General features: G+C 42.2%; 1 protein-coding gene across 1 annotated transcript in view; it reads right to left on the bottom strand.

Annotated features, from left to right (window-relative positions):
• The window catches only part of pappaa (pregnancy-associated plasma protein A, pappalysin 1a), a 111,295-nt gene that overhangs the window by 60,324 nt on the left and 37,476 nt on the right, over nt 1-13,495 (bottom strand). Inside the window, exon 8 of the mRNA XM_054756995.1 lies at nt 901-1,029. Within this exon, the coding sequence (XP_054612970.1) occupies nt 901-1,029 (129 nt within the window). The remainder of the gene's footprint in view (nt 1-900; nt 1,030-13,495) is intronic.

The following is a 13,495-nucleotide window of genomic DNA, read 5'->3' as shown; positions in this document are numbered from 1 at the left end:
TCGGACCAAATTGGTCTTGAGTGTGGACATATACAATATGCAAATCTCTCACCTCGCAATAGAGGGGGTGGCGTACTTAAAAAAATAAGAATAAAAAACAAATCCTGGCCAGGTTTCATACAATTAGCCTTAAAACTGACAATTGATAATTACAACAAATAAGCAGAATGGTGCACCACGGACCCCAAAAAGGCAATTTATTTGCCAGAACAATAATAAAAATAATAAAAATATAAATAATATTAATATCTAAAAACAGGAAGAAACATCGGCCAAAGAACTAAGACTCAATGTGAGGAATTCATCACCCTCTACCAGTCGGGTAGAGAAGTGCATGTACTGTGTAAGAAGAATGGTTAAAAGCAAAGAAAAAACTGTTTTGAGAGCAATTTTCATTATTCATTCACAATGTCGACACGAGCAGCGTTGTCTTTTTTTCAGACTGGAACAGTCGGCTTGGAGCAGCACATTTTTAACTTCAAATTGCGAAAATTACACCCGAACGCATTAGTCAGACATGCAAACAACAATGCAGAAAGGTCTCTTGTTCGTACTCTACTTCTTGGCAACAGGAAAACAAGGCACTTCAGCAAAGTGAGGACTTTGAAGTATTTGTGGTGACCCCTGTGGATTGTGCCAAAAATCAAGTAGGGGTGCATGTTTCGACAAATGTTCACCCTTTTGTGTACGGCCATTCAGAAGTAGAAGAGTTACATTACATAAACAAATACTTATATTTTCAAATGACTGAACTTCCTGTTCTGTTGGTAACATATGTTTTCGAAGAGGAGGCTGAGGGAAGCGAGAAAATGGGCCTTTGCAGCAAGCTGGAGACTATGGAGTACATATATATACTGTATATATACCACTTCACAATAGAATAAACTTGGTTCAGGTTACCTCTGGATCCGTCCATCCCCACAATAGGCTGCCCCAAGTTCATGCACCAGAGGTGGGGAAGGCTGGCTCTCGCTCCGGCTGGAGATGGTTTGGACCTGATAGGTGTACGCCACATGCGGCTCCACATCCCTGGAGAAACAGGAGAAGGCGGCAAGATCACAAACATGTTTACGCATTTCAGGGAAACAGGAAGCCTTGGAGAAATGTCAGCCAGAGAACCACAAAATAGAAAAAGATTACACACTGATGTGAAGATACTTGGACCAGCCTTGAGGAAAAGTGAGGAGAGCTCGGGGGAGCGCCGTGTGTTGTGGCAGCCTACACTTCCACCAGCCAAAACACAGAAATCAACACAAGGCTCGCTCCCTGTTTGTGCGTCCTCTTATCACAGCGGGTCAAAAAACCATCATGATGAATTCACACAGCGGAATGGTCGGCATTATTGAGGACTACTCACTTTACAGGTGTATGTTGCCATGATGGTTTCTTGAGCCGGCATGATAAGGAAGACTGAAAATAAAAGGTCTGAAAGGAAAAAAAAAAACAACCAATAACTTAAATGAGAAAACGCAAAATCCATAAACAACCAAAAAAAATAAAAATACAAGTAAAAATAAACAAGGCAGAAAACTGTAAAAGAGCAAGTGATGGTGCTGTCATGACGTGGTTCTGTCACAGAAAATAGTCGTTTATTATTTAAATAACAAAGACAACAAACTGATAATCATTCAGCACCCCCAGTTGCATTGTTTCCTTATTGTTGTTTCTCTTATAGTTTGGTTTATAATTTTGTAGTTTTGATTTGTGGGTTCTCATTGTTTTGGGGTTTCAGAGGCTTTTGTGCATGTGCGTCACAAAATTATGCAGCTACTACGTAACTAAATAGCGTATCACAGACATTTAAGATGATCCCGTCTCTGGCATTCTATTCGGCAACTATTTTTGATGAATTACTAATATTTCTAGGATTGTGAACAACTGCTGTAAAACGTAAAAGAATTAGTCTACTGTCCAAAAAATTATTTAGACTTAGTTTTCTTATATGATCCTGTCTCTTGCATTCTATTTGCCAACTATTTGTATTAGATTAAATTAGATTACATTAGATTAGATACAATTTTAATGATCCCCTGGGCGTGTGCCCTCAGGGAAATCAAGGTTCCAGTAGCGGCAACACTGTATACAGTATACAAGACAATAGCAATAGCAGCACAGCACACAGAGTAACGGGAGAAGCAGCCTGTTGCTGAACAGACTTCTCTGCACACTGATGATGGTCTGCAGAGGCTGGCTGGCATCATCTGCGATTGCCGGCAGTTTGTCTCTGTCCCCGTCACCAGGGAGTCCAGCTCCCTGCCAATCACAGAACCAGCCTTCCTTATTCGCTTGTCCAGCCTGAAGGAGTCCTTTGTGGAGGTGCTACCTCCCCAGCAGACCACAGTGTAGAAGATCATATTGGCAACAGCAGATTGGTAAAAAAAAAAAAAAAATGCAGGAATTAAAAGACAGCCTGCTCTGGCTCCTTCTGTACAGATCGTACGTGTTGCAGCCCAGTTTATCATCCAGCCACGATCTGATTTACTTGTAGGCGCTAACTACCTTTACCTCACTTACCCCGATCAGAACTGGTCTCAGACTTGTTATGGACTTCCCCAAAGCCAAACAAAGCTGCTTTGTTTTTACAGTTCTAAGATGTGTGTGGCTCCAGATTACATATTCCTTCACAAGACTCCTGTACTCCTCCTCTCGGTCGTCTCTGATACACCTGTGACACAGCTCAGAGTTGTAGCAGAAGTCTGAGGTGCATAGGGTGAAGGGGAGGGGAGGCAACACAGTGCCTTGAGGAGCGCCTGTGATGCTGACATGCCGTCCTTCAGCCGTGCATGCTGCGGGCTGTCCGTGAGGTTGGTGGAGATCCAGGACCTCAGGCAGAGGTCTACTCATGCATGCTCATGTTGTGCTCCTCCGGGGGGGGGGGGGGGGGGGGAGTAAATCTAGACACAAGTTGAGGTAATCCGTCAGACAGTGTGTCAGCCCCTCAATGGCCTCATCTTGTGGGTTCAGCAGCACCTCCCAGTCTGTGGCTTCGAAGCTGTCTCTCAGCGCATCCTTCACTGCAGGAGAACATTTTCTGATGACGCGTGTTGCTGTCTGTTGCCTTTGAACAAGGGGGGCGTATTGTGGTTGAAGGTGGCCCAGGTTGTGCTCAGAATTCGCAGCGGGGGTAGGGAGGAAACCCTGCATGCACCCCTAATATTAGCATACAGTAGGTCAACAGTCGTGTCTTTCCTTGTGGGACAGTCAACAGCCTGGTGAAAATTAGCCAGACACGAGCCCAGTGTGGCATGATCAAAATCCCCCAAAAATAAATACCAAAGCCTTGCTGTGACTGCATAAATCTTCTCATACGCAACGGCTGTGTCAGCATGTGGTGGAATGTAAACACCGATGCCGATCACAAGTTCTCTCCAAAGATAATACGGCGGCAGGTAATATTTGCATTAATTACTAATATTGCATTGGGTGTTACAAATTCATATGCTGGAAAATTTTCTAAAATAGTCCAGTGTTAAAAAAATGTTTGGACCTGGAAAAGGCATGGTGAATTATTAATATTTCTATGGGTTTGACATATGCTTGTGGAGTAAAATTCTGTAAAACAATCAGTCTTGTGTGTAAAAAAAAAAAAAAAACTGCTTAGACTGCTTAAAAGTGCATCAGCCATGTTGTGCTATGTTTTTTTTTCGAAGAGGATCCCGTTCCTTGAGTTCCATTCGCCAAATATTTTGATCAATTACTCATATTAAGCAGGCTATGTATCGCTATGATTTTTGTTATTTTTTTAAGAGGATCCTGTCCCCTGCGTTCTATTCGCCCGACTATTTTGATGAATTACTAATAATTCTATGGGTTTGACAAATGCATATGTTGGAAAATTCTGGAAAACAATCAGTCTTGTGTGTCAAAAAGACGCTTAGACTCGGTAAAAGTGTTTCAGCCATGTCTTGCTATGCTATTTTTTTCCTGAGTTCCTTAGTTATATTTCCCAAGTATTTTGACATATTGCTAATGTTTCGGTGTGACAAATGCATATGCTAGAAGATGTTGTAAAAGACCCAGCCTCCCGTCTAACTGCTCGCAGTTTCCTTCTCAGTAGGCCCATATTTTGTCTACATTATTGAATGCGTAACAGCAGACGGATGTGTACTGTATATGTTTTGTTTAATCATCACAAGAGTATACATGGTTGGGTGGGCAGTGTTTCTAAATTAGGCTAAATAGGGCCTATAGATGTAGTAGATTGTTTCATGTGGACCATCAAGTTTTTTTTTTCTAGGAATGGAATATCCTATGCAGAGCCATGCAGTTACAAAAAGATGCACTTAGTGTGTAAATGTGTGACAGACTTATCATTCTTTGAGCTTTTGGGTACATTATGACATTCCATCTCTGCCTTATTCATAATTTCCATTTTTGGTGTATTTGTTCAACACATACCAGTGAAGTTAATAAGAGAGCAATGTCTATACTATAAAAAATATTAAGTTTCACACTGTTGGACTATGTTGTGTTATTGAAACAACATGCTTCACCCCGAAGGCCCTCTTCAATGCATCAGCATGTCCTGTTCTGCTGTATTGGCGCGTGGCGGCGACACTCAAACAAGTCTGAATTAGTTCAGCATCTGGAAAAGTCAAGCTGAGGGTGACTTTGAGGCAAGCAAAAAACAGAGATTAAGTGCCAAAAACGAAATAACTAGCATAAGCCAACACAGTGACACATGCTCAAACGAAAGTATGGTCCCTAAAACCGCTGGTTTCCGGTTTTTATTCAAGTTTCGTGTCCACACTGATCAGCTTCTGTGATGCCCAGAAGCCATTCCAACAATACAACACAAGTCAGATGCCCACTGGGTCATGACTCACATCCTGGCTTTGACCACAGGCAGCTAGCGCCACCTCCATCACAATCTATGATAGCCACTGTGGGTAACAAAGCTTCACACGCACACTAAACTATAATCACTTGGATGATTCAATAAGACAGTCCCACAAAAATGACCACAATACATCCTGTCCTGGCAACATGGAGGAGTTGATGGAAGACAAACAGCGAAACAATAGACTGTAGTCAATGCGGTTTTGTCAAGTTGAAGTCTTTATTTCACGGTCTTTGACTGGAATTACTGAGAGTACAGATTGACTGTGGGATTGTGATTGTGCTTGGGAAATTTGGCCTTACAGAATCTCCCAAAAGTGACTACACCCTTCACATTTCAGCAAGCATTTTACTATTTTTTATTTTATTATGGACAATACAATTATGAGTAAATTAATCTTGCATATAACTTAAGAGTCAGCGTACAGTTTAGAAAGCAGTGTAGATTTACTGTCCAGCCATTATTATCTAAATAGGATACACCTTTGAGTGGACATGTCCAAACTGCGTTTAAAGTATTAATATTTAGTGTGAGCGCCATTGTTATCTAGCACTGCCTCAATCCTTTTGGAATTCTGCACAGGTTGTTATTTACAGGCTTTCTATGGATTTGACATTTCAAAATTCCACACTTTTCCCAGACTCGGTAAATAGATGCATATCATTAGAGACGTATCAAAAATCAATGTATCGATGATTGCTCAGTTATCCAATTGATCAACAACTATTATGGTATTTGATTAATATTTTTGTAAATATCCTCTTATTTCAGCCGCTCTTATTTGTCATCCGTGAAATTATCTTTGTGTTTTTAGGCAAAACAAGATATTCACACACATCAGCTCTGACTTTGAAAAAGGTGACATTTTAGCCTCTTTTCTGATATGTTGAGAACCAAAACACTGTTTGTGTTTGGCTCATATTTATTCGGTCCGTCTAGGGCAGGGGTGTCCAAAATGCAGCCCTGGGGCCAGCGTCTGTTTTTTATTGGCCCTCGGCACATTCTAAAAATACAATTGAACAAGAAAACCATAAAAACAACAGCAAAAATTGAGAAAATGAGTGATTTTATGAGAATAAAGACCAAAAAAAAAGGAAAATAAAGTCATAATATTAAGAGACAAAGTAGCATAAAGTTGATTTTTTTTTAATGCGAATAGTATGAGAAACAAAATTTGGAGGTGCAATGTGGTTTTCGTCCTGGTCGCGGAACACTGGACCAGCTCTACACCCTTGCAAGGGTCCTGGAGGGTACTTGGGAGTTTGCCCAACCGGTCTACATGTGCTTTGTGGACCTGGAAAAGGCATTCGACCGTGTCCCTCGCGGTGTCCTGTGGGGGGTGCTCCGGGAGTATGGGATTGGTGGCGCGCTACTACGTGCCATTCAGTCCTTGTACAACCGGAGCAGGAGCCTGGTTCGCATTGCCAGTAGTAAGTCAAGCCTGTTTCCGGTGAACGTTGGCCTCCGCCAAGGCTGCCCTTTGTCACCGATTCTGTTCATAATTTTCATGGACAGAATTTCTAGGCGCAGCCAAGGTGTCGAGGGAGTCCAGTTCGGGGACACTACGATCTCATCTCTGCTATTTGCAGACGATGTGGTCCTGATGGCCTCATCGAGCTGTGACCTGCAGCGTTTACTGGGACGGTTTGCATCTGAGTGTGAAGCTTCTGGGATGAGACTCAGCACCTCCAAATCCGAGGCCATGGTTCTCAGTCGGAAAAGGGTGGATTGCTCCCTCCGGGTTGGGAATGAGGTCCTGCCCCAGGTGGAGGAGTTCAAGTATCTCGGGGTCTTGTTCACGAGTGAGGGAAGGTTGGAGCGTGAGGTCGATAGGCGGATCGGCGCAGCGTCTGCAGTAATGCGGTCGCTGTACCGGACCGTCGTGGCGAAGAGAGAGTTGAGCCGGAAGGCAAAGCTCTCAATTTACCGATCGATCTATGTTCCCACCCTCACCTATGGTCATGAGCTTTGGGTCATGACCGAAAGAACGAGATCGCGGATACAAGCGGCTGAAATGAGTTTTCTTCGTAGGGTAGCGGGACTCACCCTAAGAGACAGGGTGAGGAGCTCGGTTATCCGAGAGGAGCTCAGAGTAGAGCCGCTGCTCCTTCACATCGAGAGGAGCCAGCTGAGGTGGCTCGGGCATCTAGTCCGGATGCCTCCCGGACGCCTCCCTGGTGAGGTGTTTTGGGCATGCCCAGCCGGGAGAAGGCCCCGGGGAAGACCTAGGACACGCTGGAGGGATTATGTCTCACAGCTGGCCTGGGAACGCCTCGGTGTCCTCCCGGTGGAGCTGGAGGAGGTGGTCGGGGACCGGGAAGTCTGGGCTTCCCTACTGAGACTGCTGCCCCCGCGACCCGGACCCGGATAAGCGGAGGAAAATGGAATGGAATGGAATGGAACAAAATTTGGTTGGGGAAAAGTCATCATATTATGATAAGTCAAAATATTATGCAAATAAAGACATAATATTACAAGAAAAAAATATGAGAAAAAAAGCTGAAATATCTGCAAAAAAAAATATTTTTTTTTGAAAGGAAAAACAAGCAAAAGAGTGTAATGTAAGCAAAAAAGGTTCATACTAATAATAATTCTTTGTCACCAATAACACAAAGCTGAGATGCAGGCTGTTTTTTCTTTAGATATGAACAACTTATTTATATAGCTACATGAGTTGGTTTCAAAAACGTAAAAGTGGCGTCCGCATCCTTTGATTTTTCAGTATGCGGCTTGGACACATCCGGTCGAGGGCCTTGACAATTACTCCATGAATCGAAACAACAAGCTTCACACTACTCGACTAAGAAAATAATTATGAGTTGCAGCCTTTGTATCATGTCTATAAATTATGGAATTAATCATTTGCTTTCATTATTCTGATTATGTATTCCATTATGTCACCATATAGTAATTTCCAGGAGATTATACAGTAGCTACTGTAGGTAATGTAGCTCATAAAAGAGGTTTGGAGGAGGACAAGAGCAGAGGGCTGGCCATTGAACTTGTCAATCTTTCCAAATGTTTTCCAGGATGGGATCGCCCACTGTGTTCTCTCACAGAAACATCTTAGCTACCCCAGCAAGCGCCTTAGAAAAACAGATCAATCCATTTCTTTTTGGTTAGTTAGTCATAATCTTATCTTTTAGAAAACAGAACAGGGCATGGTGACAGTCTTGGAAAGTGTTCCATACTTGAGTTCCCATTTCCCATGCTTTTCCAGACCTGGAAAATTATAAAATCAAATTTCATACTTGTCCATACTTTCCATACTTGCATAGGAACCCTGTACTTACATCCTCATCCACTCCTCCATAATGACATCACCAGTGTAAGCGGGGGATGTTGGACACTTTGACACGCTTCACATCTGGTCAGTTGGGTTCGGGTCTGGCCACGCCATCACCTTCACCTTCAGCTTCCTCAGAAAGGCACTTGTCATCTTAGAGGTGTGTTTGGACTCTTTATGTTAGAACATAACAGCGGCCCAGTTTCCCAAGGGAAGGGATCATGCTGTGCTTCAGAATGTCACAATATGTTGGAAGTCATGTTTCCCGTCAATGAACCGCAGCTCCCGAGCTACCGTGGCGCCACCACGCAAGACACAATTCTATTGGTACTCACTTGTGTTGCTGGCTATTTAGGCAACAATGGCTGTGTGTTGACTCATTTTCAGTGGATAAAAACATCTATACTGCTATACAAGGTGTACACTACTACTCTAAGGTAAATCCAAGTTTCAGTTATGCAATATGGTCATACAAGGAGCTATAATAAAAAATGTAGACACTTTTGTGATATACTGTAGTACTAAAAATAGAAATCTGATTCAAGATCTCTCATAAGAAAAGCACACTTTTAGTGATTAGAGGCTCTGGTACAGTAGGCTCGTACTACAAAAAGACCGGCTGAAGCTGTGAAGCAAGCATGGCAGGTTTATTTATATACTGTACTGTAAAGTGCAGGCTATTCGAAGGCAAATGCATTGCACAGAAAGAAAGATAATATGACAAGGCTTTCAATTAGTGTATCCTTGCAAAAGAAGTAGAAACATCTTGGTTTCTAACCTCTTGAGCCTCAAATCGGCTCTCAGGTTCTAAGCAGAGCTTGAAAATGCAAAAAGATGCAAAAAGAAGAGTATGAGTATGCAACTTATTGCAAACAAGCATTAAACTGAAATAGTCTGATCAAAAGTTTAAGACCACAGCCTTTCAAAGCCAAAATCTTGGCAAAATCAAATGTGGGTTCAATGTCATTTTCTATCAGATATTCATACTGTCATCATCTCTTGATGGCAAAGGCAAAAAAGCTTTCTCTCTTTGAACACGGTCGGATGGATGAGCTGCATGAGCAAGACCTCAGCCTGCTGCTGAGGCTGGACGCAGTAAGGCAAAACTTCTTAAAACATCTTGAGGGTTGTGGAAAAAAAAGCCAGTAGATCCAAAAAATGTGACCGGCCTTGAGCCGGAGGATGCAATTGGCTGTCCGTCAAGACCCAGGACGATCCTTGGCCCAGATGAAGGTTGTTACTGGTGCCGAGCGCAGCCCAATAATCATCAGACGGCATGAGAAGAGTTTTAGGAACAAAAAACGTATTCAAAGGCCTCATTTCCTTCAACGCCACAAAATTACCCGTTTGGAATTTGCACGAAAGCATCAAATATGGGATATTGAAAGGTGGAAGAAAGTTTTAATCTCTGATGAATAAAAAATGTAATATTGATGGTTCTGATAGATTCCAACGTTACTGACATGTTTTCAACACGGCATGGTGGAGGTGACGGCATCATGATCTGGGGTGCTTTTTTCATCAATGCAACAATGGAGCTTCACGTTGTGCAGGGGCGTCAAATGGCAGCTGGCTATCAGAGATACATCCCTCATGACTGAAGGCCATCTGTGTGGTAATGACTGAGTTTTTCCAATTGGACAATGCTACAGTTCACGAGGCCTGCCTGACAAAGGACTTCTCCCAGAGGAGTAACCTCACTCTTTTGGACCATCCTGCGTTCTCCCCTGATCTAAATCCAACTGAGAACGTTTGGGATGGATTGCAAGGGAAGTTGACCAAAATGCACATCTGTTCCATACAGTGGATGCCCTCCGTGAAGCCATCTTCATCTTCCATCTTTTTGAACTATGGTCTTAAACTTTTGATCAGCTGATAAACAGCGTAATTCAGTTTAATGATTGTTTTCAATCAATTACTTCCTCAAAAATTGATTTGTCTCGCTCCCATTTCTTCTTTTTGCATTTTGAAGCTCTACTTGGAATCTCCTGAAGAGTGCAAAATGTAAATTCTTGCAATTGTTCAACTGGTCCTAAAATTTTGATCAGCAGTGCAGCGAGTGCTTGTGTCTGTTAATTGACCACAACACGAGTGACGAGGTTGAAGCTCCATCAATCCAATCTATTTTCTTGGCCGCTTATCATCACTAGGGTCGCCGGTATGCTGGAGCCTATCCCAGAGAGGCGGGGTACACCCAGGACTGGTCGCCAGCCAATCGCAGGGCACATATAGACGAACAACCATTCACGCTCACATTCATACCTATGGACAATTTAGAGTCGCCAAATAACCTAACATGCATGTTTTTGGAATGTGGGAGGATACCGGAGTACCCGGAGAAAACCCACGCACGCACGGGGACAACATGCAAACTCCACACAGAGATGCCCAACTGAGATTCATCGGAGATTCTTTCCGATCTCCTGACTGTGTGGCCAACATGCTAACCACTAGGCCATCGTCAGGCCGGGTTGAAGCTCCTCCCCTCACAACTCCCTGTCGACTTAACCTTGTCACAATATTAATGATTATCAACGGTTATCGTCACTATAACCACACTCAGCTGAAAGCCCAGCAAAACCAATTTTAGGAACATAGGCAGTTAGCTGGCAAATGTTGAAAACAAGCAAGACCAGCATATACAGTATCATTAATAACTCATCAAATTTTGACAAAAACGTTGCCCATCTTAAACTAATGTTAGCCACTCCGAACGGTGCAGTGGTGTATTCCTCTAAGGCTAAAACTCACTGGACATAAAGACAAAACTGCAAAAAATACAGTTTATGACTCATCTGAACCTTTGCTGTTTTCTGTTTATGACTTTGTTTCATATGAACAAAGTCAGTTTTTTTTCTGTTGTTAGTCCATTGCTTGGGGTTACATTGAAATGATTTCGATCAGAAACAATGACGCTAGGATAGACCCATACAGTGGACATGTAACTTCATGTGATGACATCTTCCAGGTGAATTTTTGACAAACCTACGAGCCAATTAGAAATTTGGATCCAGAATCGAATTTCTACTGACTGTAACATGCATAATTTGTGGCAACATGTGTGAATCATTGCCAAACATAACTCACAGTATGTTCTTTTGCTCACTTTGGTAAATAAAAAGTTGATTTACACCAATTAATACAATTTTTTCCAGGTCAAGTGTCACTCGCCTGTCCAATTTCTGCTAAAAGCGTTATAATGTTTATTTATAATGTTTATAAGGTTTATTTTAATCAGATGTTTGACCATTTCTTCAGTTTTCTGCTTTCAGTTTTGCCTTCCATACATATAGGGGATTTGAAGTCTAACTTCAGCATTCTTTCATTAAACAAAAATCATAGTTTTGACTTACCCAGTGGCAAAAAACATACGTACAATGTCACATACATCAACCCATCAAAATCTCCCGACTATTTTGATACCAAGATACCAATACTAAGTAACTTTACATGCCATGAAAAATCTTATTTATTTTGATTTTTTTTTTTTTTTTTTAGTGTAGGACTCGAGAGGCGGTGTTAAAAACAAATACTAAAATGTCTTTTCTTGGTAAAATAGATGCATTGTTGATCCCAAGTGGGTACGAGTCAATCCAGTGAATCAGTCAATCAATCAAAGAACATCGGAAAGGTTCTCAGACTTCCCAGAGACACTTAATGTGCATGATCGTCATTCAGTTCCGGAACATCAGGCCTTTTTCTAAGCCCACACAGCTGGTGTATTTAGATGAGGGAGACATCTTTCACTGCTGCTGCTTACAGTAATGTTTAGGGGGGAAGGTATAGATGAAAGGTAAAACAAGACACTTGTGATGTGTTTACATGCCTTTTAGGACTTGATATATGATTTTATCCTTGCTCGTTGTGGACCTAGATACTGACTAGGGGTTTTATCTTCCAAGTCTGGCACAAGGTGATGGAATATACCTTGTAGTTTTTTTATTTATGGTTTCATCCCAGAAAAGGTTTTAATGTATGTGTCCAACAATTCAGATTGTTATCATCTTGCTGATCTGTTCTAAAGGCTCTCAGATGACAAAAACAGATGAGAAAAACACTTACAAACACATTTTTAGTGACTGCAAGAACAACAAACAAGGCAACACATCTTTTGTCCATGCGGGAGCAGATAGTCATCTATGGCCTCAATGCTTTTCAGTGTTAAATGGCCTGTATTTACCCTATATAGCACTATCGCATCATTCAAACTAACAACCTTCACATTTCTGTCCCGGCATTACAGCATTGCCTCCGATCGTCCCGCATCTTTTACAGCTCTGATACTGCTCCGATCCATTCCTACAGAAGTCGGACCAAGGACAGCTTTTACAATACCTAAATGTTGAATACTTTTAAAGGTGCCATATTATACTATTTACATTCCACATAACATTTTATACCATATCCAACATAATAGGTACCGTATATTACATACAACAATCGTCATAAGCAATCATTCTAGGCTGAAGAAAAACTAAATTAGCAAACCTACAGCTCTCACGTCTATAGCTGACTGGCAGACAGTTGGAAGAGGTTGTTTTAAGATGTGTAGCGAAGCCTGCTTTTCCATTCATGACGTCATGAAAGCCAGGAAATTCAAAAGCAATTGTTTGACTGACTCTTCTCTCAAGAGTGGAGAAAACAAGCAACATTCGGTGTTCATAAAAAGGCTCTATGACATATACAACCAAATAAAAAAGTACATTTCACATAGTCGGGCCTACAATCTCGTGCTTTGGGAAAGAGGGTCTATCCCAATTACAGAGGGGGTGGTGGGGTCGATTGGAGAGTTTCTCCCTTCTCTGGGAGGTCTCCTCACATCAGCTCTGAGATAGCCTCTGACCCAATGACAGGTCTGAAACTCACATCACTGAGAGGATTAGTCCACTGGCAGGGGTGCCTGGGGAGGTCACACCAATCCTCTTTCTTCATGCTTTCTCGACCCCCTAATGTTCTCCTCCATCACCTATTGCCCCTCTGCAGAGCCTTGCAATTGATTTAATCCCAAATAGTCCAACCTTCAACCTTACGCATCGCCTCTTCATTTCACACGTCTTCCTTTTGCGGCATAATTCATCTTCTCACGTTGACCTTCCGGCGATAGGCCATTCCAAACAAAGCGCCACCCATGAACGGAGACGAAGAAATCCAACTGCTCCTTCAGCTCGATTTGACCCGGCTCAGGTAAAGGCCAGCGGCCTGACAGTGAAGATCAATCACCCGAGAGGAAAGAAGACTTGGCTTACTTTGTGGTCTTTACTACTTGCTTTTGGATTATGTTTCTAGAATTCCTTTTCATATGTTCTGTTTTTGTTGTTGTAAACTTGCTACAAACTCCCCCTCCTGACCAGCGACAACATTCCATATGT

The sequence above is a fragment of the Dunckerocampus dactyliophorus genome, chromosome 17 (genome assembly GCF_027744805.1).
Source record: "Dunckerocampus dactyliophorus isolate RoL2022-P2 chromosome 17, RoL_Ddac_1.1, whole genome shotgun sequence".
NCBI classification, from domain to species: Eukaryota; Metazoa; Chordata; class Actinopteri; order Syngnathiformes; family Syngnathidae; genus Dunckerocampus; species Dunckerocampus dactyliophorus.
This window is presented reverse-complemented; position numbering and strand designations above follow the sequence as displayed.